The sequence below is a fragment of the Myotis myotis genome, unplaced genomic scaffold (assembly GCF_014108235.1).
Source record: "Myotis myotis isolate mMyoMyo1 unplaced genomic scaffold, mMyoMyo1.p scaffold_m19_p_11, whole genome shotgun sequence".
In the NCBI taxonomy this organism is placed as follows: domain Eukaryota; kingdom Metazoa; phylum Chordata; class Mammalia; order Chiroptera; family Vespertilionidae; genus Myotis; species Myotis myotis.
The window spans coordinates 52,633,818-52,658,303 of record NW_023416315.1 but is presented as its reverse complement, the minus strand read 5'-3'; the positions used below and the strand labels follow the sequence as shown (position 1 = coordinate 52,658,303).

At 40.1% G+C, this 24,486-nt stretch overlaps 1 protein-coding gene across 1 annotated transcript; it reads left to right on the top strand.

Annotated features, from left to right (window-relative positions):
- Positions 1-212: 212 nt before the first annotated feature.
- Positions 213-23,546, top strand: WEE2 (WEE2 oocyte meiosis inhibiting kinase). Its single transcript, XM_036327028.1, has 11 exons — positions 213-665; positions 5,668-5,864; positions 7,762-7,810; positions 10,007-10,179; positions 11,841-11,962; positions 16,402-16,548; positions 17,199-17,306; positions 17,439-17,524; positions 18,335-18,505; positions 20,358-20,500; positions 22,213-23,546. Exons 1-11 carry the CDS (start codon positions 321-323, stop codon positions 22,367-22,369), a joined length of 1,698 nt encoding a protein of 565 aa, XP_036182921.1. The 5' UTR covers positions 213-320; the 3' UTR covers positions 22,370-23,546.
- Positions 23,547-24,486: the final 940 nt, after the last annotated feature.

The window sequence follows — 24,486 nt, the reverse complement described above, 5'->3', positions numbered from 1 at the left end:
ATGAGCTTGTAGCACATGGGTACAGGGAGACTAGGTGTGATGTCCACAAGAGTTTTAACATAAATTGAATTTAATTACTCAAAGCATTGCTGGCACTTTCTTTAATCAGAATGGAAATAAGGACAAGCTGAGATCTTAGGACACGTGGTCCTTAAGGGAGAAAATGAAGGGTGTGCCTCAAGCAGCGGTGAGTGAGCAGAGGGAAAGGCAGGCTAGGATTGCGGAACTGGCTGGCCTCGGTTCTCTCCCGACTTCTGCATCTCGATACTGTGCCCCTCTGACAGGCCTTCTCGCCTACCGGGTAAAGTTCTTTGGCTGAGATGGATGACAACAGTATTAACAGAGAACTGAAGCAGAAATTAAACTTCTCCTGTTGTGAGGAAGAGAGTGAGAACAAAGAGCAGAAGGAAGCACCGGAGGGCTGGGAGGCCCAGACCCTCACCCCAGAGCAGTCTGTACCCAAGGATTCAGAGGCCCTGTTTACACCACCCAGGACACCCCTGAGGGACGCACACGGACTCCACACATTTCAGGAAAAAGCCAAAGTGAGTCCAGAGCCTGGTTTTGGGACCCTGGTGTCAGAACCACCCAAGTGTCCTACAACACCAGCCCAGCCAGATGACAGAAGCAAGCTGCTGTACTGCGAGAGTCCTGTCACTCCCAAAGTGAGTAAGTTTTGGGGAGAGGGGCCCAGGTTCCTTCAGTTCAGCTATTAGAGAAAGAGGACTGGTCCATTATGTGTATAGGGTGGATTTGCCTCCCAGGCTGTCTTATCCCCAATTCCGTATTTATTGGTAAAAATAAATAAGAGCTTCAGGTTATCAAAAAACAGAATTAAATGTCTCACCAGCTGTCTTCCCAAAACCACTGCTGCCAGCAACTATTTGGTGGAGGCCACAAATAAATGTTGGGTGGGGGGAAAGTTCCTAGTTAAAGAATATCGGCACTGGAAGGAATATTGAGATCTAGAGCCCACCCCAAGTGTACAATACCAGAGAAAATCAAGGTCAATGCCAGAGACAGGACTAGAAACCTGATCTTTTGGTCTCAGTCTATTCTTTCCATTATGCCAACTATTCTTTTATGATTATTTACTCATATTTTCTAATATAAGAATGTTCATATTCTGTTTGAACATATTCGTATCTCCTTATGGCTGCTTTTCCCAGAGGGAAGTCCTCTCCCTTCCCTGGCCTTGTAACGTTCAGGCTCTTCTGTTATATGTGAGCAAAGAGGTAACCTGTGACACTTCTGTATAAGCCGAGGATTGCCGATAAGCAAAGGTCCTGAGTAGTTGGCATATTCCTCTAGTCCTGTTGTAACTGGTCTCCTGCTACATTTTTTGTGTTATTCAAGCCAGAACTGGGACAGGGCTACCTCTAACAGGCTGGTGCTGTGGTGTGTGAGCCTCAGGAATGGTATTAGCTCTACTTTCTGCTGGCTCAGCTTGAGGTACTTAAGTTCATCATCATAACATCTGTGCTTCTGATTGTAGCACAGTCACTGTCGGCAGGTCTCTTTAGTACCTGCTGAGTGTGGGCACTGTGTCTACAGGAAATACTAAGCTTCTTGTCTGAATTGTAGACAAACTACTCTAGTGTCCATCAGTGAGTTTTTCAAAGGTCCCAGTACTTACCAATCAATCATCCACTGACCTTTTTTTTTTTTTTTTTTTTTTTTGAGAACCTACTGTGGGCAAGGAGCATAAGACAGTCTCCGAGAAAGAGGAGATGTGCCTATAGACACTATGTAATAGGTGCTTCAAGAGTGGTCAGAGTTCACTGGGTGGATTGCTTCTCAGTGGTGATCAGGAAAGAAATAAAGGTGAAGGAAGCATATGAAGGTCAATGAAGTTGGTATGGTTTTAACATATAGAAAGTAGAGAGTGGCCTGAGAGAATATGGTGCTGAGCAAAAGTACACAGGTGAGAAGACATGACATGGTGTGTATATTAGTCATTCATTTAAAAGCTAACTGAACATCTTGATATGCTAGCTGACCCTCAGCTGTCACACCCATTTACTGCTTTCAAAGAGTGACCACAAAATAAAGATACATGCAATACTGAAACAATAATTAAAGTTCAGATCAGATATGTTAGAAGAGTGGTACTACATAATGAGAAAGAATTAGAAATTAAGTCTCAAGATATCAGAGAAGCCTTTCCCAAGAGACCAGCGTTTGAGAGAAATCTTAAAGAATGAGTTGGAGGTTACCAGGCAAAGAAGAAGGGAATGAGCACTTGAGGCCAAATGAAAAGCTTCTACCAAATTGTCAAGGGGAAAGACCATGCTGCCCCTGGAAAACTGCATGTTACTCAGTAGTGACAGGGTCTATACATGCGAAAGTGCAGGCAGTGACGCCAGAGTTGGTAGGCAGGAACTAGATCAAGACTTTATCCTAAAAGTGCTGAGAAGGCCAGTAAATGGTTTTGAGCAGAGGCACCTTTGAAAAATCATGACCTTCATATGAAGGATGGAATTGAGCAGGAGAGATCCTGGAGGAAGGGCAGTATTCACATTGGAATTGTTGAGAAAGGAGAAGGACTTGAATTACAACAGCAATAAATTGAGAGATGTTTAGGAACTGCTAACTGACTTGATGGAGGAGTTGAAGGAAGAAGAGAGAGCTGGGGTGCAACCAGGCTTCTTGTTTGAGTACATGATACCTTGAATCAAGACAGGTGACACTTGAGGATGTACAGGTTTGGCAAAAGCAGAGATGTCATGCAATTGGATAAATGGGTCTGGAGTACAGGGAGACAATCTAAGTTGGAGATCTATATATGGGCACCATCAGCATTTAGGAAGCTGTTGAAGCTTTAGGTGGATAAGTTCATGTAGCCTGAGTAAGGAGGGAAGTGGTTTGAGTTAGGAGTCTTGAATAATGCCAAGATTTGAGAGACAGACAGAGGACAGAGTTTGGGAGGGAAACTGGAAATTCAACTAGGAAAGTACATATTTTATGAAGAATAGAGTTTGGCTCAGGGTCAGAGGAGGGAGGCTACTGCAATAATAATTGGAGATGTTATCCCAAAGTCAAGGATGCATAGGGAAGGAATGTTGGTTTAGTTTAGCCTTGCCAAAGGATAGGGCCAGAAATCACCCAAAATGTCTTCAGCTCACCATAAGGACTTCCTAGCAGGATGGAGATAGAGACAATAGAGCTTCCTTAGGAAGTAGTAAGGCCCTTGTCACTGAAAGACCACTTGATAGAGACATAGAAGGGATTTGAGCACCAGGGCACTAATTATAGTGACTGGGCCTTTGAAGTTTTTCCCAGTCCCAAGACACTGATGATGTTGTGCCTTAGTGGGAGGTTGCCACCTTCTCACACCATGTTCAGAAGTCAGGGAGCTATCGCCCAAACTTCCTTTCTTTTTCTAAATCATCTATAATAGAGGTGTTAAACTTATGGAATTAGCTCCACTCTCTGGAGCATATTTATACCCTCAACCTGGTCATCTTTCCAGAAACTTTCAATCTGCTTTACTTTTATGAAATTTCTTTCATGAATCTGGTCCAAAACTATGTTCTTATAGGTTTCAAAAGGATTACTCATAATTCTGTCATTCTGGCAATACAGTCTTTATTAATATAACTAATATCCTTCCCTCTAGTCTAAGTGGAGCTCGCAGAATCTACCAGCCTTCACATTTCCAAACTAGGAATTCAGACATTATCTGCCCTGATGTGAACACTTTTCCTTCCTTTTATCTGAAAAATGTCCAGGCCTTTTTTGCTCTCCTGGGGGTGTGGCACCCAGAGCTGTGCAGCATTCCAGGTGTGGATGCCCCACTATTTTTTTATAGTAGATAGATGTGCTTTACTTTCCATACGATGATCAGCATCACAAAAAACTGTTTCTCAGATAATGATTCACTATCATTCCAGGTCCATTTCCTGAATCACATTGACAACAGAAATATTATCCAGTTGTACTTCTGTTGAACCAATACTCAGCCCTATAATAAACTTACAGGAAGACTGTGAGTTTGTCATTGATATTTCTCTCTCACATCGATATTTCTCCCTCTTTCTAAAATCAATGAAAAAATGTTAGGTTACTATGTGTGCTTCCTTCATTTCTGCTTGTATCAATCACTTAGTGAATATGTATAAGTTCAGTATTCATTTTTTGTAGCCTCACATTCTTTAAATTACGTTTGCATACAGTGAATCATGTTGTAATCTACCTTCTGCGTCTACATTGAAAAGTCATGGGCAGAGACTATGAGAGAGTAGGATTCTTTAAGAAAGAGCCTCACAGTAGAATGCTTATGCTACGAGGTTTATCATGGCCCCTGTGTCTACCATGTACTCCTGAAGACCTATGACACAGGTATTCCTCTGGCCCCTGCTATCTAGGTCATAATGGCATTCTGCTGTCTCATCAGAATTCTCTGTCTTTGACCTCTCCCCTCTGTCTTCTGGTTTAGTTCTGGATAGGTTTTAGGCCTGTGTTCTCTTACTGTAACCTACTTGGAGTGGTAAGTCCTGCACATTTTCTTCTCATTGACATACTAATTAAAGCCACTGCAAAGCCTTACAGCCCAAGGGCTTAGGGCAGGGGTGGGCAAACTTTTTGACTGGAGGGCCACAATGGGTTCTTAAACTGGACCGGAGGGCCAGAACAAAAGCATGGATGGAGTGTTTGTGTGAACTAATATAAATTCAAAGTAAATATCATTTCATAAAAGGGTACGGTCTTTTTTTTTCAATAGTTTTATTCATTTCAAACGGGCCGGATCCGGCCCGCGGGCTGTAGTTTGTCCACGGCTGACTTAGAGCATCACTTCTCCATTTTTTTTTTAACCCCACTTCATGGAGCTCTTCTCATTTGGTGCCTACATTTTAAGAGGAATTGGAAATATTTTCCTCCATGTTGAGTCTATGCAATCTTTCCCTTACAAAGTGAAACATCAATGAACAGCTACTTAATGGACCATTTACGAGCTGGAATTCATCTCTGCACCCCTCACAGCACCCAGCTCAGAGTCAGCTTCTTAGTAAGCAGCAAACACATATTTCGATAAATGAATGAGGGGGCGTTAAAGTACACAGTCTGAGATGTAAGGACCAGGTCTTCTAAAGTCATTTTCATTTGTCTGAGCTTAAATGTCATCCTTAAAAAGTTGGAGGTGGGACTCAATTTGGTGGTTTTCCAAGCTGGTGATCAGAAGTGCCTAGGGCAGCGGTTCTCAGCCTGTGGGTTGTGACCCCTTTGGGGGTCGAACGACCCTTTCACAGGGGTCGCCTAAATACATCCTGTATATCAGATATTTATATTACGGTTCATAACAGTAGCAAAATTACAGTTATGAAGTAGCAACGAAAATAATTTTATGATTGGGGGTCACCACAACATGAGGAACTGTATTAAAGGGTCGGGGCATTAGGAAGGTTGAGAACCACTGGCCTAGGGGAAAGAGGGGGAGTGTAATGACAGTAGATTTCTCTGTGGGTCCCATGAATCAGAATATCTAGTGGTAGACTGGGAATCTGTATTTCTCACCAGAGGACCAGTTATGAAGCAACTAGTTTGCACTGAACCAGATAACGTTCAAGACCCCTTTCATCAATAACAGTCTTTGGTTCAAATATTAACTAGCTAACTGTATGGAACTTTTTTTTAACATCATCCTGATTTGCCTTATGTCATCCTCAGGGCCAGCCAAGCCAGTCCATGATTTCTTCAACAGGGAAGCTGCCCTCCCGAGGCTCTAAGCATTTTAGGCTCACACCTGTCTCCGTAACAGATGAAATGACCTCATTAGCCCTGGTTAATATTAATCCCTTCACCCCAGAGTCCTATAGAAAAGAGTTCCATCAATCCAGTGGCAAGAGGAAAATCCGAGGAGATCTGTAAGTATACCGTGGCCAGTGATTTTTGAGAACTGATCTTACTATGGTCAAGAGGAAGAGAGAATGTTGAAGTGAGATTAGGAGCAAGAACTCTTTTAGAAGGAAACTGGCATTGGTTACATATCCCCTCCTTTCTGAATGTCAATGTTGGTTTCCCCTTGCGTGGGTTGTCACAGAGATTCTAGCATCTTTCCATTCTGAAGTGTACTGTGAGGTGCCTTCTATAAAGGGACAGCAGACCTCTGACTTCCATTAGGAAGTTAAATGGGCTATGGAATTGCCTTCAAGGGGTCTCCTGTGGTCAATAGGAGGTTAGCAGTTGGGAAAAGTACAGTTCACACTTCAAAGAGTCTGTTACTGTTTCTAGTGCAGCTTGTCTGACTGGTGATGAGAGCTGTGGGGCAAGGATTTGAACTTCTCTGCAGGTGTTGGAAGACTGGCTGAAGAGAAGAGTGTTGCTTTCAGAAGTGGTAAAAGCCAAACGGCACCACTGTGTGTCTCATGCAGGGACATTTCTTTACCATGTCCCCCCAAGGCTCCTTTTTCATAGAAAGAAGCCACCTCTAAAATGAGCCAGTCTCTGTGCCTGATAATGTACTTGGCAAAATAAATGCACAGCTAGCAATCTGAAGTTTGCAGAGCATTTAATGTGTTACCTTAAGTTGTTTCTTTGGGGATCAATGACTATATATTAACCAGCCTTAGGCCTAGAATAGGTTTTCTCAACACTGCCTCCTGGATCTTAAGTAAACAGGACTTCAGCATAAGTAAACCACCCACTTTTGTTACCAAGAATTCTGTTGGTTTTAGCTGCTTAGGAGTATTTGTAAGTCATCAGAATTTGTGGTTTCACTTGCACTGAAGCCAGCCGGACTAGACAGTTCATCTGAATTCCTGGCAACAGAATTGGTGACACTTTAGTAATGTTGCTTAGTGCTGAGAGGGCATTTTTCTTACTTATTGTATTTAATAAAGTTTCAAATGTCATATCCAATTTAGGTCACACATGTCAAGTATCAATTTATTTCCACAAGTGTGATGCCCTCCATTTGCCATTAATACTCTGTACTTCTCCAGAAGAAAAATCTATAACTTGGCTGAAAGCAAGATAGAGATTAAAATCTTGCTTAAAGATTCAGGATGCAACTGCTCATGCCAAAGAGAAGGTTTGTCAGAGACTTCAGCTAACCTACTAGTATTTTTATTAGCTTGGCATTACACTCATAGATTAGGAGAGTTGAGATTTTTACAACAACTTTTGTGTTTGTTTGTTTTTTTATAATTTCTATTTAATCTTTGTGTGTTGTTTCTGACATTCTTTGTTATTTAAGGTTTCTAAATTCTATGTAGTTAAAAAATGTTTCTTTAAAAATATTTTATTTTTTTAAAGAAGGTCATCGACAATATCTTAGCCAGGGTCAGAGCTCCTTCTGGTTTACCAGGAACCTCATAGGTGCTCAGCCAGGTTCTGGGGGAGGTGGAAGGAGAATGTGTAGGTGGCAGTGAAGAGCACTGACAGTTCCACGTGTGTTCTGTGTGCGTTCCTGCCTCTGATTCTCAGCAGACGTTGTCCTATTTGCCTAAAACCCCCGCTCCTTTCCTTTATCTCGTTCTGACTCCTTCTTGGAAGCCTAGCTTACATATCCTCTCTTTGGGGAAATACTTTTATGTTTGAAATAATTAATTGGATGCTGTCTGTGTATACCTTAATATCTTGCTCTTATCCTCACCTGGGTTCTTATATTGAAATTTCTGTTTTTCCCTGTCCCCAAATATAAATTGAAAAGGGGAAGGAATTGTCTTATTTAGTCTCATGGCCCCAGAAACCAGCATGGTACCAGGATCACTAAGTGCTAATCCTGATCATGTGTTGATATCACTTTTTTTTTTTTTTAAGCGAGGAAGCTGATCCAGAGGAAGGCAAAGTAGAAGGGCTGCCTGCCAAGGTGAGCGCAGTTCTGTGGCCCAGCTATCGTAACAGTCATTTCATCCTCCTGCCTCTGTCTCCTCCTTTTCTTCTCTGTCCTCTTTCTCTCTTCCTCCCTCCCTCCCTCTTTTCTTCCTTTCTTCACTCCACCCCCTACCCCCAGCACTTTGTAGCAAATTGCTTTGCAGATGAATTTATTTGGACTCTCATCAGGGTCTATATTATTAGCTAGTTGTTACTTTATTTATTTTTTATAGAGGAAGGGGGAGAGGGAAACATTAATTTGTTCTTCCACTTATTTATGCATTCTGTTATGTGCCTTGACTGGAGATTGAACCTGCAATCTTAGCATATTGGGATGATGCGCTAACCAACTGAGCTACCTGGCCAGGGCTAGCTAGTTATTAACTTTGCCAGACATTGTCTGATATATGTTGAATCATTATTGCTGAATCATTACTTTGGAGTATTTTTATATGAAAGGTTAATGCTTCTGTCTTTGATCTGGGGGAAGTTCTGTATTCATAGGGTAGAGAAGTGAAGGAAAAATCAAGATATTTAAGGTCCCAAAATAGAAAAATAGAACAGAGAAAAATGGCATGAAACCACTTTTATATATAAAAATCTTAGTTCTTCAATATGTCAGTATCTATTGATTTTATAATGTTCACAATCTTTGATCCAGTATCTATCATTTGATAATCTAACCTAAGAAAATAATGCTGAAAATATTATTACAGAAGTGTTTATTGCAGACTTAACTATAAGAGCAAAAAAAAAAAAAAACTAAATAAAATGAAAGAGGAGAGAGTACTAAATGTCCAATAATAGAATGGCCAAATTACAGTTTAAAGTCAGGGGAATATTCCATTGCCATTAAGATCTTTATCATGAAAACATGGCTATGTTTAATGTTCAGCAAGCAAAAGGAGAAGGAGAAGGAGAAGGGTTAAGATTGGGGAATGAAGTGGATGGTAAGCTGGCCTATTAGGTGTCTGAGATGAGGATGGGAAGGGAGTGGGTGAGCGACTGGTAGACAGCCTTGAGGCCTCTGATCAGAAGTTTGGAATCCTCGTGGGAAACAATGAGGTGTTTCCTATTCTGCAGGGTCATTTTTCAAAAATAATTCTTACTATTAGAGGAGATGGAGAGAGGGTTGGTTGCTACAGCAAATCCAGACATGGAGGAAACATCTTGAGACTGGCTAAGGGCAATGGAATGTATAGATCTTATTGATGAAGACTGACTGATATTGGATGTTGAAAATGAAGTGCAAGTAAGGGTCAAGATTTTTAAAACTTAAAGTTAGATTTAAAAGTTCATGCTTATGGAGACACTAGGAAAATGTTGGGTTTGTGGAGCTAAATCAGTGTAGATTGAGGTTCATATAAATTTATGGAAATCAGAGCCACCGTTTACTGAGAAGTTACTATGTACTTGGCATTGTACTAAGTCACACACACACACACACACACACACACACACACACACACACAATTTTCTTTTTTTTACATTTATTTTTATTTTTATTGTTTTATTGCTTAAAGTATTACAAAGGGTCACAATTTTCTTGAGTAGTGTTTAAAAGAATCCTGAGGAGTAGTTGCTATGAACCTGATGAGGTTCATAGAGATGAGAAAAACGATTAGAAATTCAATGATTTGCCTGGGGTTATTTACTAGCTGGGCAATCAGTGATGTTGCTACTTGGCCAATAGGGGGAGTGGTTGTTATATCTGAGCATATAATCTGAAATAATAAATTTGATAATTTTGTTTTCCAGACTAAGATTTTTGAGGAAGCAAATTGAACCCAAGTATGTTTATTCAACTTGAGATAATTAACAGCCAGAGTGTGAGACCTGTAGACTACTGTCAAGGGAGGTTGTTTTGTGTTTTTCCCTAACATGCCCTACCCAGCTCCCAGTCACTGCTTCAGCTGAGGACGGTAAGGTAGCTCTGGCTGTGAGTAGAAGTATCCCCTCTAGGAACACACGGATAAGAATATTATGATCAGATAGGAAAATATAGTGCAGAGAAGGTAGTCAGCAACTGGGGAGGTTCTTGGTACCATGACTATCAACACAGATAAAATCCAATAGATTTGCCCCAGAAGTCGTCTTGAAAACTTAGAGAAATATAGGAATATAAAATGCCTCAATTTTATTGCTCAGAACATGTTAGGATTATTTTAACCTTTTTATTAAAATATTTCAGAGATATGTTCTACGAGAAACCAACATGACTTCCCGTTATGAAAAAGAATTCATGGAGGTAGAAAAGATTGGAGTTGGGGAATTTGGTACAGTCTACAAGTGCATTAAGAGGCTGGATGGATGTGTCTATGCAATAAAACGCTCCACGAACTCTTTTGCAGAATTATCCAATGAGTGAGTACCTTTGAAATGTACTAGAAGCACAAACTTGGATTTGGAAAGCTTTTTCTTGTCAAAATATTTTAAATAATAGCACTGATGTCATTTAAAAAAACATTTACTACTTTTTTAAAAATCACCCACCCCCTCCATTGTATGTTGTCTCACATTTATAACCTTTCTGAGTTTTCCATATCAGATGTAAATTATTTCTTAAAATATACCATGATCATTTCGGGTCATTTTGTGGTGTGTGTGTGTGTGTGTGTGTGTGGTTTTTGTGGCTTTTACTACTGGTCTTACTTCTTTTTAATAATTATTAAATTTATGGAATGATCTTATGGTTTCTGTTTAGTTCATCAGAAATATTGCCAAGTAGTTAACTCCATGGTTTATCTCTACTTTGCATTAATAATGAATTTTATAGTCAAGTTTCAAGGACTATAAGGAAGGAAAAATTAACAAAATTAAATTTCATTCCCAGAAATAATTGTTCTTCCTTTTCACAAGGATAACAAACATTTTCAAATGGTTTTTTTTTTTTAATTAATTGTGGGGATGTAATACTTATGCCAAATCTGAAATTATCAATTTTAGAATCCTTCGTTTTCACTTTCATTTTCACAATATATTTTATTGATTTTAGAGAGGAAGGGAGAGGGAAAGTGAGATAGAAACATCAACGATGAGAGAGAATCATTGATTGGCTGCCTCCTGCATGCCCCCTACTGGGAATTGAGCCCACAACCTGGCCATGTGCCTTGACCAGGGATCAAACTGTGACCTGGTTCATAGGTCAATACTAAATCACTAGGCCACAATAGCCAGGCTAGAATTCATCATTTTTATACTGAAACTCACCAAATACTGTATTTTGCTTTTTTGGGGTTGGATTTCATGTTCCACTATAAATATCTCTTTCCAAGAGTGTCCCCTCACTACATATTGGTGAGTTTAATATTGACTCTGACTCTCTAGCCTTCATAGAGAAGATAGAAGGCTCATGACAATATCCACAATCAAGTCCATTGTGGCCTTCTTGTGAAGCCCATCAAGATATTTTTTTTTAATATATTTTATTGATTTTTTACAGAGAGGAAGGAAGAGAGATAGAAAGTTAGAAACATCGATGAGAGAGAAACATCGATCAGCTGCCTCCTGCACATCTCCTACTGGGGATATGCCCGCAACCCAGGTACATGCCCTTGACCGGAATCGAACCTGGGACCTTTCAGTCCGCAGGCCGACGCTCTATCCACTGAGCCAAACCGGTTTCGGCAGCCCATCAAGATATTTTAATATGATACAGTAAAATAAAGTTCCAAAGCACGTCTGCTGTTGAGGTAGCACCACTTAAGCCTCCTCTTTATTTGTGCCATGCTTAATAAAAAAAAAAAAAAACATGGACTTGGGTGTCAAGATGACTAAGGTTCTACTCCGAGGTCTACTATCACTTGCTTGAGTTTGGACCATTCACTGACCTTTCTAAATCCTTTATCCTTGCCACTGTATCTCACTGCATCATTATGAAAATTAGGGATGAAATAATAAGCAAGTAGTGAGCATTCAATAAGCGTTCTGCCATTGTTATTAATGAGTCATATCTTGTCTTTTCAAAAAACATTTGCATGCACATTATCCTGATTCATTTTCCTCAATGTTTTCCTCTCTCTCAGGAATTCGGTTTTGCATGAAGTTTATGCTCATGCGGTACTTGGCCATCACCCCCATGTGGTACGTTACTACTCTGCATGGGTAGAGGATGACCACATGATCATTCAGAATGAATACTGCAATGGTAAGTATGTGGACTAATGTCTACGGAGAGGGAGAGGAATTTTTTTTTAAGTTGATTTGAGAGAGAGAGACATCGATTTGTTGTTCCACTTAATTATGCATTCATGAGTTGGTTCTTGTATATGCCCTGACTGGGGATCAAACCTGCAACCTTGGAGTATGGGGACGATGCTCTAACCAACTGAGCTACAAGGCCGGGATGGGAGATGAACTATTAAGTCTTCAGAAGAAAACCTTTGCCTCTTCCTTGTAGTTTATGCTGGGCGTAGCAGAGTCATACCTAAAATGTCTGCCCTGCAGTTTTGCTTGGAAGCAAAGAGCTGGAGGAAATGAGCTGAGTTGAAAAGGAATTTCAGGTTTATACTATTACATATTTCTTTTGAAGCTGATGTGTAGCTGATACATAGAAGCTCTCACTCCCTTCACACTTTACTTAACACTAGAGAAAGAACTTTACCCTAGTGATTTGAGTGGTAAATCGCCCTTTTACATTTGCTAGGTATTCTAAAAGATGCAAGCATAGTCCCTACAATTTTAGGGAGGGAAGTGGGTAGAAGGTGGTAAATGTATACAGCCAACTCCTGAGTTTGGGGATTGTTCCTGCTTTTTGCTGCTTCTTAACCTTATGAGCTTCAGTGTTCTCACCAGAGTAAGGGCATGGGGAGGGGGCTGGGGTTGAAACACGTGACTCCAGGTCTATTCTCCAGGGTCATTCAGAACTGTACATATACAGTAACCAGTAAAACTGTTGTTCTGGGCTATTTAAGTTACAGAGTGGTCTTATGGTTTAACATATTTCTATTCCATGACTAAGGGGTTGACATGACAGCAGTTTTGTGTTGTTATGCTCAGAAATATTTTTCATCAGAAAGTTCAGTAGTAAAGTAGAAAAAGTACTATCACATTGAATAGAAACTTGCCATCATTTGAGGAGTAGCAATTATTTGGCATTTCCTTGTTGTTTCTTTACAGCTTGATTTGTTTGCAGCCTTACCTGTGAACTTTGTGGGGGTTTTCCTCCAACAGGCTCACCCCAAATCCCCTTTTCTATGTCTCTTGGGGATAAAAAAAAAAGGACCACATCTTTATACTTAGGATTGAAAGTTAGAAACTTTTTAGTCATCTTCTCTTCCTAATTTCCTCTTATCGTGACCTGAGATTCCCTATTCCTTTACTCCCCTCTCTATAAGAATACTGGTTTTTTATTTCTATGACTTCTAACTACTAACAAAGATAATATCAAATAAAAATTACTCAATAAAGCAAAACAAAAGAAATTTGAGGCAATATAAAGATTTCAGATTTTCAAAAAAAAAAAAAGAAGAAAGAAAGAAAGAAAGGGAGTGATTGTTCCTATTACAAATCACATTTTCATTCTTTCTAACATTTAATATCTCCTACAGGATTGATACTTATTAAGCTCTAGGGTAAGAAACAAAGTAGAGTGAGATAAGTCCTTATCTTCAAGGAGCTTCATTCCACTTGCTCTGTGACAGTGAATACACAGGAGACAATTAGGTGCAGAGCCAGATGTGCAACCATGGATAAAAAGGGCCGAGAGAAGGGGAATGTGAGCAAGAGGCAGCGTGGAGTGGTGCAAGGGGCCAGGGCTTTGAAGTCGGCAGACCTGGGGTTAACACCCCGCTCTTTGCACACTAGTTGTAAGATCGCTGGGATGCCACGTAATCTCACTGAGTAGAGAGACTGCAGTAATGACTTAAGGGAGTAGTTTGAGAATTAGCAACCATCTATGTCAAATGCTAGCACAGTGACAATGCCCCATACATAGGGAGAAGTCAGTGTTGTTAGAGTAGCCTGAGAAAACCTACAGGAGGTAAGACTTGACGAGACCATGCTGAAGGATTAGGAGAGTTTATAGGGAAGGGAAGGGAAAGGAAGAATCCAGTTAGGAAAACAGCCACAAGCACAGGGCAGGATGGTATTGGCAGTGGGTCTAGCCTAGCAGACAGTAAGGAGACGATGGGACCGAGGGGGCGCCTGTAGAAGGAAAGATTAACAAAGTGAAGTGTGGGAAATCTAGAAAGCCCTGAAAGCCAGATGGACTGGATGTGATGGATTATGGGGAATCAGTCTATCCATCATGGTGGTCCTCAAACTTCACTGAGTACCTACCAATTAAAATGTAACTATGATTTGTCAAATGTAATTCACACACTTTGAACCTTTCAAATGTGAACTAATCGTGGAAAATAAAGAATGCCCTTCTACCTTGTCTTGTTTGTAGTTATGGATACTTCATGTTGAGACTTTGCCCTGTGGCTCTAAACAAAAGATAAGTTCAAAGTATCTGTAAGGTAGCAGAGTAGCCAGTGGTTTGTTCCCACTCCCCCCCCCCACCCCCCGCATTCCCTACCTTCATCTTTTTCGCCTCCTGCCCTGTCTGCCCATACCCACCCTTACCCTGTGCCCCCAGCATGTCAGAGCAGTCAGGTTTGAACAATCAGCTATGGCTTTAACTCAGATGATAAATTAGATATGATTTAGACAACTTAGATTATAACTCTGATTTCCCCTATTGTCCCTTTGGAGCCCTGAACCAATTAAATGCTCCCCCACCCTTGCCAAGATCCCCTACAAGTTACCTCTGGGCCAGCCTCAGCAACCTGAAGGTGTTCAGGAGCAGGTAGATTCTGCAAGCACCAGGATTCTATCAGGTTCAGGGCTGGATGGTGAATCTCTCCCAACAGGCAGTATTTTCTTCTGTCTTCTGTTACTGAAGTTTTTTAGAATGGCTAGAATGGCGATTCTCATGTTTGTCCGCGTGATATGACATTGGAAGTCAGTGTCCTTTGCGAAACACCAGTTTCTCAGTATTGCTATGTCTATTCACACATACTTCCTTGTTAATACTGTTCAGTAAAGGACAGCTAATTATGCTCTTCTATAAGAGGTGGATAGTCAGCTTTAGCTGTAGGAAAATAAGGATATGCAAATACCTTTGCGTACAGCATACATGAGTACTTTTCAGTAACTTCTACTATTGATAATTATTACTTGGCTAACTGTAATATGACCTACAGAGCTTCCAAGTAATTACAAGTGCTGATAGCACTGGTCTAGCTACCCTTACTGAGTACCTGTAGCTCTTGGGGGGATTAGAAATATTTCTGTTAAGCCTCTAAAAGAACATGTTAAAGGGTTTCTAAGTACCCCCAGACTCCTTTCTTTCTGTCCTTTTACGGGATCCTTGACTCAGTCTTGCTCTTCCCATCTGTTGCCAGGATAGACATTCAGTTCAGAAAATATTTATTATGTGCCCGACCTGGGAAAATGAAGATAAGATGCAGGCCCTGCCCTAAGGGACACCCTGGCTGGTAGAGAAACAAGTGTTCTAATGGACATGGGCCTGGACGTAGTCCTTCCCTCGCTGTCACATCTCATTAACTCATTTGTAAAGTTAGCTTCCAGGTGACTTAGTTTTTAACAAGCTCCAACGTATTCTTTAGTTATTCTTCCTTTCTAATTAATGTCACCTGTAGTACATAAAAATCTTTCCTAAGAAGGTTCCCATAAAAAAACAAAACAACAACAACAAAAACCTTTAGCCCTCCTTGTGTTTCTGAAAGGGGCTGGATTCCTTTCCTTTCTGAACTTAAGTACTTTAACAAAATAGATCCATCTTTTATATAGGATACTCTTAAATATGGATTTCCTAAAAAATACTGTTACTGTCTGAAATCCTATTGTTCTGATATACACTTAAAGGGTGGAACAATGGCCTTTATAACTGCCAGGGAGACACTGAGCTCTATAATTTTGACTGATGAGGCTATCAGTAAGTGCTCATTAATGAAATAAAGGGTTTGGAAGCATTCTAATACCTTAGTACAGGGGCAGCTAAGACCAGGGCGTCAGATGAACCCAGGCCTTACTTATTATTGATAACAATGATAAATCAGGAAATTAAAGCTGAGGTACAAATCTTGTGGTTCAACTTGGAGTTGGGTGTATATTGATGTTTTATATTTTTCCTTGGTTAACAATCATCAAATGTTCTTATTTGGTTGTATATTTTTAATGGAATTAAACTTAGAATCAATTACATTAAATTACTAGATTGACACTGACATGAAATTAATCATCACACTAATAGTAGCTATATGACTAAGGCTGACTGGCCTCCTGGTAAATAATTAGGTAAAACTTTAATTAGTTAGTTGAGGCATACTCGAGACAATAGGGCCACATATTGGATATCTGGGATATGGCATTTTCCTCTTTAAAAGCCCTGTAATTATTCTTTTCTAACATGTCTGTAGTATGGGCAGGGGGAAGATATGTTTGGCATTGACACTGGAGTAATCTAGACTTGCTGGACTGGATTTATTCACAAGAAATTTATGATTTACTCTGCTTTCCTCTGCAAGATTCACACCCTTTCTCTCATTCTGGGGGCTACCCTTGGTCATTCTTTCCTAGGTGGGAGCTTACAGGCTGCTATATCTGAAAACACGAAGTCTGGCAATCACTTTGAAGAGCCAAAACTCAAAGACATCCTTCTGCAGATTTCTCTTGGGCTCAAGTACATCCACAATGCTGGCATGGTGCACCTGGACATCAAACCGAGTCAGTATGCTCCCCTCTGCCCCGCCAACCGTATTTAGTTCTTTCCTCCCTCTTGTCAGAATCAGTGCCTATCTGTCTATCAGTGTCAAAGATGCTGTTTGCTGGCAGAGTGCTTTTCTTTCATTTGTTTCCCTTAAACAAATTCAATTAAACAGCTTTCACAATTTTCTCCCTGGGCACATGGGACAGTGAGAGAAAAGACTTTCTCAGATAGTGAAGCCAAAGTATGAAAATAATTATTTAATTTGCCACATAGATAAGTGACAACATATTGGCTACATCCTGACTGTGTTTACTGATGCTATACCCTTTCTAATTCACACCGATTGAAGTGAGCAGAAATGGATGCTTTGGGCCCTCATCAATATGAAATTCAAGGAACTGTTGTTACTGTATTGTGTGTTTTTCTTATTTCTTTGTTTTGTGGCTACTAGCCTCTTCAGAGGATATTTGAAATCAGTTTCACTTATCAATCACTGAGCTGTTCATAAGTAGTGTGAGAGATTCCAGGGAAGAAGAGGCCCCTTGTACTGTTGTGACAGGCGCAGAAGAGGAAGAGAGGAAGGTGCTATAGTGGCAGATACAAAAAAGAGTCTTTGGGGTGAAAAAACATAGGAATCATTATTTATGTCAATTCTATATTTTTGCAGGTAACATCTTCATTTGTCATCAGATACAAAGGGACTCTCCTATAGTCCAAGAAGACATTGAAAATGATGCTGATTGGTTTCTCTCTACCAATGTGATATACAAAATTGGTGAGTCTGCCTTATACTCTGACCTGTATTCTATTACCCTATAAAATGTATACTGATGACTCCATTTACTCCTGTTTTAAGAAAGACATGCTTGTAAAGAGCTCCATTTCTTTTTGTTTTTTGTTTTTTTAGGAGACTTGGGTCTTGCAACATCAATAAGTGAACCCAAAGTGGAAGAGGGAGATATTCACTTCCTGGCTAAAGAGATTTTGCAAGAGGTATAGATTAGGGAAACGGAGGCTATTTTATAATTCATTTAACCTTTTGACTCTCAAATGAAAGAAATGGAAAGTATATACTTATAATTTAAATTGATATTATCCCTTTTCCTATTCAGTATGGAGACCAAAAATAGGAGAGAATTTTTCCCTAAAAAAGCATGAGAAAGCTGGCTCACTTTGGATTAATCAATATTTGTACTGTTCTTTGTAAAGGTCCCTTACTGTTTCTAGTATTTCTTAGAATTCCCAAACTCCTGGATTGCTTAGTAGGAAGAAAGAATTGATTGGTCCAGCCCATCTTTATCCTACTACTCTCCTGTTGGCAGCATATCAGCTTTGGTCATTGAAATGACCTTTAGTTATTACCTACCTTCTAGGACAGTGGTTCTCAACCTTCTGGCCCTTTAAATACAGTTCCTCATGTTGTGACCCAACCATAAAATTATTTTCGTTGCTACTTCATAACTACAATGTTGCTACTGTTATGAATTGTAATGTAAATATCTGATATGCAGGATGGTCTTAGGTGACCCCTGTGAAAGGGTCGTTCGACCGCAAAAGGGGTCGCGACCCACAGGTTGAGAACCGCTGTTCTAGGATGTCTGTGGAGTCAGGCCTGGCACAGTGATGTTAATTGGGTGGATCTGTGCTCTATCCTCTATCTTCCTAGAGGTAAAGCACTAAGCACGGAGGATGTGTCTGTTTAAGTTCACATGCATTCAAATGAACCTTTCTTACCAGCTGTATTTTAATCTAGACTCTCTTCACTTGGCAAACAAACGAGCCTTCCTGTCTTCTGTTTTGAAGGATTATCAGCATCTCCCTAAAGGAGACATATTTGCCTTGGGATTAACAATGGCAATGGCCGCAGGAGCAGAGTCATTACCCAGCAATGGTGCCGAGTGGCATCATATCCGAGAGGGTAACCTTCCACACATTCCTCAGGAGCTCTCAGAAGAATTGTACAATCTGCTCAAGGTGATACCTCTTATGAAATGAAGAGAAGATGGAAATACTGATTAAAAAAAAAATGTAATGGCAAGTAGGTCGGGAAAGGGAAAAGGAGATGTTGGCAGTGCCACTGACAGAGGAAAAGGGAATCAGCACCAGGAAGCCCAGCAGAGACAGGGCTGATTGAAAGTGTCTCAAGGACATTTAGAAACTATCATAAATACCTTTTATGTTATGGTTTAAATATCCTGTTACATTTTTCTCATTTGCCTTTCTGAACAACCCTGTGAGGTACATAGTTGAGAAGACCTAGGCTCACAGCAGTTTCTGGACTTGTATTCCACCTTTGATAACTCACTCCAAAATCAAACCTGTTCTTTTTGCTCCCATTTCAGGGTTTTAATTAACCATTGTCAATAGCAACAGTGATGTTATTACTGAAACACACACACACACCACCTAAATTTTGAGTGTATAGAAGAAAGTATAAGCTAACTTATTAATAACTGGCAATACTACCATTCATTTGAGCTGTTGGAAGAAAGGTAATGTCAATTCAGGAATCTATGTGTCACTTGTACTCAATGATATCTGTAGGAACTAGGAAAGGGAGATATTACATTGAAACAAAGAGAGGTACAAAAAAATCTACACTGTCGAGAAGCTTAGACTTACACTAAGAAAACAAAAGGTATATGTAAGACTTATTTCAGGGCTTAAGGAACAGGATCTGTTAGGATCCCTAAAAGCCTTAGAAATACCTACTCTTGGGGATTAAATTTGAGTTCCACAGTTACCCTGAAAACTTCAAATTTAGTTATAAACTTGTCCTTCCTCACTTCTGCTTTCCTGAAAGGAGACAAACCCTTCCTCAGAGTGGTTTTTGTTCACAGTGTAATCACCTATTTTTATGTGTAAATTGCCCTTCAATTTAGTAGATAAGTATTGAGTACCTCAATGCTGGTAATACATATATGTAATTCACTTAATTCTCACAACAGCTGGAAGGTGAACATCGCTGTTCCACATATCAGGAAAGGGAAGCTGAGTTTCAGCAAAGAGACTTGCCCAGGCTCTAAGCCAGTTTTGCTCAGTGAATAGAGCATCGGCCTGCGAACTGAAGGGTCCCTGGTTCGGTTCCGATCAAGGGCATATGCCCAAGTTACAGTCTCAATTTCCAGTAGGGGGCGTGCAGGAAGCAGCCAATCAATGATTTTCATCATTGATGTTTCTATCTCTCTCTCCCTCTCATTTCCTCTCTGAAATCAATAAAAAAAAAAAAAATTTTTTTTTAAAAAGAGACTTGCCCAGAACTACATAGTAAACGGGAGCTGGCTCTGACCATTGCTCCCCAGATGGAGGTGCAGTGTTTTCTTCATTATACAGCACTGCTAATTGCTGCAGATAATTAGGCATTTTCTACCGTATTAAAATCATTTTAGGTTACAGACACCCCCCCACCTGAAGATAAGTGCTGTAGGAATATTGTTATGGTGTGGTATCCTTAATTAATTTAAGTGAAAAAGGAGCATGTTGTGGTAGAAAGTAAACTGAACTAGGTGTTGGGTAACCTGGATTTGTCTAGGTCTTGTCAATGACGCAGACAAGTCACTTTATTTTAGGACCTCCGTTTCTTCCTCTTTAAAGTGAAGGCATTGGAGTAGTTAATCATCCCACTAGCTCTAAACTATGATACTTAAAGTCAGAGGTATGGATGACTGACCTACCAGAGAGGGTGGAGGTAAATTTTCATCTATCTCTTCCCTCCACACGAAGGAGAGGCAGAGTTTCACAAAACCCACAGCAGAAGCTGGCTTGGTGTGGGCTTGGGTGGGCTGATTTCCCAAACAGTGAAGCTTCTGTTTCCTCACATTGTCAGAACATGATCCACCCTGATCCCAGGGAGAGACCCTCTGCAGCAGTTCTGGCCAGAAGTCGGGTTCTCCGTCCCACCCTGGGGAAAACAGAAGAGCTCCAGCAGCAGCTCAACTTGGAAAGGATGAAGACAGCCACACTGGAAAGGTAGATTTCGGATGCTGCCGCTGAGAAAGAACCTCTTTATGAACTGCTCATAGTGATATGACTGGTGTATCTGCTTTGTGGTTTCACAAGTGGAACTTGTGTCTGCAAGTGGAGCTCAATATTATAATACGTAGGTCTCTGCCCACACAGACACTAGCAGCATGCAGCCCTTTGTAGCACAGGGCTGGAGGCTCTGTGATTGAGAGAGAAAATTCAATTACTGCAAAGGAAGCGGAGTGAAGAATGCAAAGAAATACAACCAGTAAAGTAAACTTAGTGGGATGCTGAGTGACAACAGGTGTTCAAGAAACTGGTGATCTCCCAAGGCGAGGTAATCCTAGTTAAGGTGGGGAGAGACTGATTTTAGAATCCCACTAAATTTCAGGGGCAGGCAGATATTGTCTCTTGGTACATGTTCAGAGGAAGAGGTATTTTTCCAAGCTAAAGGAAGCAGTCTGATGACTTATTCATGTAACTTGTATTCATGTGTGCATTAATTTATTAATCTATTCCTCCATTAAACAAATGGGAATTAATCAGATGGAATGGGCTGGTATAAAGGTCAGGCAGTGATGTCTGAGCAGAGTTCTGAAGGCATTTTAAAGTGATTTTTACATACATTGTGCACTATTAAAAATATAAAAGAAGATGGTCCATGTGTAAAATAAGCTTAGAAGTCCAACTTCTTTTGGATACACAATCCATCGAAGAATTATTACCTTGAAAAGGCCACAACATGATGTATTGGCAATGAGTTGTGGAGACTTTAATCAGGCAATTCTTCCTAATAAACAACTTACTATCTTTTTGCTCTAGTTTTGTTTATTAGCCAGGAAAAATGGAATCCAAAATACAAATATTTATAGATATCATGTCACAGGAATATAAGTTTTTCTTCGGGTGTGGTGTGTACATTCTGCAAAACCAGCTATGCAGGCACAGGTGACTGTCATCAGTCACTACCAGCAATGGACATCCATTATAGAGATGGGGCAGATGCCTGTCTAGACCAGAGGTTGGCAAACTTTTCCATAAAGAGCCAGATAGTAAATATTTTACACTTGTGGGCCATGTGATCTTTGCTGCAACGACTCAACATAATGTAAAAGCAGCCATAGGCAACATATAAGTGAATAGGTGTGGTTGAGTTTTCCAATAAGACTTCATCTATAAAAACAGGTGGCTGGCCAGATTTGACCCATGGCCATAGCCTGCACTACAGGATAATCTGTAGTTCCCTCATTTTTAAAAAAATATATTTTATTGATTTTTTACAGAGAGAAAGGGAGAAGGATAGAGTTAGAAACATTGATGAGAGAGAAACATCGATCAGCTGCCTCCTGCACACCTCCTACTGGGGATGTGCTCGCAACTAAGGTATATGCCTTGACCGGAATTGAACCTGGGATCTTTCAGTCCACCGGCCGATGATCTATCCACTGAGCCAAACCGGTTAGGGCCCTCCTCCTTATTTTAAAGACCATTTATGCCCCAATCAATAGGATTTAGGAACCCAAACCTGCCATATGTTGTAGCACATATGGGCCGGGCTTTTTTTAAGACAATCACAGGAGCAAATTTTCTGTGTATAGCTTAGGCTTGTTTCTATAAATACTGAAATAAATAAAAAAATCTATCTATATGGTAGTTTTGATCATGAACATCTCTAATTTAGGATGGAGTAACATGTGGTTTTCCTCTTTCATTGCTAGGGAACTGAGAGAAGCCCAGCGGGTCTGCGAGCCCCGGAAAGGCCACAGTGACTCTGAGGTCTCGGGGACCCATACAAGATCAGGAAGCACCAAACGGCTAGTGGGAGGAAAGAGTGCAAAGTCTTCAAGCTTCACCCGTGGGGATTCTTCCTCATAAGAATTCAGTTCACATCAACCCACAATATACGTTAACCATGCCAAACTCCCTCTTGTTAAAGGAAAGCTTAACCCACTTCAATACCCAAAGATGTCGAAAGCTACTCCTAATTTAGCATTTATAGCCAAGATACTAAAGCTATTGAGGCCTTTATTAGCAAGGGTCTCCAGTACCATTATCTCCTCTATTGTTATATTCCTAACACCACCTATCCATAGATCATTTCTCACATTCATTGGACACAATGGGAAAGCATGAGCTTCTGAACGGACGGAAGAGAAGGAACCAGCCCTCAGTGCAGCCCATGGACTAAGACGTTGCTCTAGTTAATTACCTATGAAGGATCCCAGTGACTCTTCCTGCACATTGAAAAAAAATACAATTTTGTTGAGTTGTAACAGCTTACAAGAAAATGCACCTGGATTTCAACAAACGTTCCCCGGGTTATCTGATGGTATTTGTAAAAGAATTCTCAACCACTTTAGTTTTCCTACTGTGTTCTCTGAATAGAGACCATCACCTCCTTTGATATTGTATTTATTAAATATAAATGACTTCACCATTATTTGAGATGGATAGAAATAAGGCTATACATAACTTGATATTTCTGAGCTGGCTATTAACTTATAGGACAAAAACACTGGTTAGGAGTATGAAGGAAATTTGATGTGATTGTTCTCCCTCCGTCTATTTGTCCTGACCCTGCTGTAACTGTTATGACTGGTTTTGGTTTTCTGGGTGTCACCAATTTCTCCTTGATTTGATAAGAATTTGGCTTTGTTTCCTGTGATTTTTATCATATTTTATCTAAATCCTTTTTCCTGTATATATATATTTTTTAAAGGAATAGAATATTTGTAAATAAAGGTTTTTATCGTGTCCAAAGCCAAATATGGGGAAAGCACTCTTCTTTGTAATATGGAACTAACAAAGAGTGAGAAATTTATGTTGGAAAGGATTTCATGAGTAGATAGATAGGTGAGACAATTTGGTAGGCTTGTACTAATAGGTCTGCTTCGAGCCTCAACTTCACAGGCCCAGAAGCTTATAATGGCCAAGCTATAATATAAAATAATATTGGTCATAAAGGCATTTGCTAATTACGTCATATTAATAAATGTAGCCTGTAAATAGTTTGTAAGGCCTTTTTTCCTGCCTTATTTTCTTTTGCCTTAAAGTTATTTTTTAACTGAATAAACCATCAGACCATTTTTTCTTGTCTTGAAATAGCAATTCTTTCCATGCAATTAAATGGGGTATAGTGCTCCATATTGCTCTATGCCATTTTTTAAAACCAGTCTTTGTTCAAGGTTTTAAAATCGAGTTAATTTATCTCTTGCTTCTCCCAATCCAGCCATGCCCTTTGCAGTACAGTGCAAGGTCAACCACAATTAGTGATTTATAAACAGGTATATTAAGAGTATGCAATGTGTAGACCAGAATTTTTTGGTTATACTTGTCTTCTCAGGCATCGACACCTACTACTGTGAGGGTCTACTCCAGTCCTATAGTGCAGCGGTTCTCAACCTGTGGGTCGCAACCCCTTTGGGGGTCGAATGACCCTTTCACAGGTGTCACCTAAGACCATCGGGAAACACATATATAATTACATATTGTTTTTGTGATTAATCACTATGCTTTAATTATGTTCAATTTGTAACAATGAAAATACATCCTGCATATCAGGTATTTACATTATGGTTCATAACAGTAGCAAAATTACAGTTATGAAGTAGCAACGAAAATAATTTTATGGTTGGGGGTCACCACAACATGGGGAACTTTATTAAAGGGTCGCGTTATTAGGAAGGTTGAGAACCACCGGACTCTACTCCATTCCTATAGTGACACCTGAATGCACCTGGTGTCAGACTCTTGGTTTCTCTCCTTCTTTTGCTGGGCTCCATGGGAGCAGGAAGTCACCAAAAGAGCAGGTAGCTGCATAGACACTGCTGAGTATGGAAGGGACTGGGTCTGTTTTCAATTTGCATTGTGCTTTCTGCTTTTTAATTCATTCATTCATTCACTCACTCATTTTAAACAACCTTTTCCATGCTTCTCACACCAAATTATTTGTGAATACAAAGAAAGAGGGAGAGATTAGTGGCATAATGAAG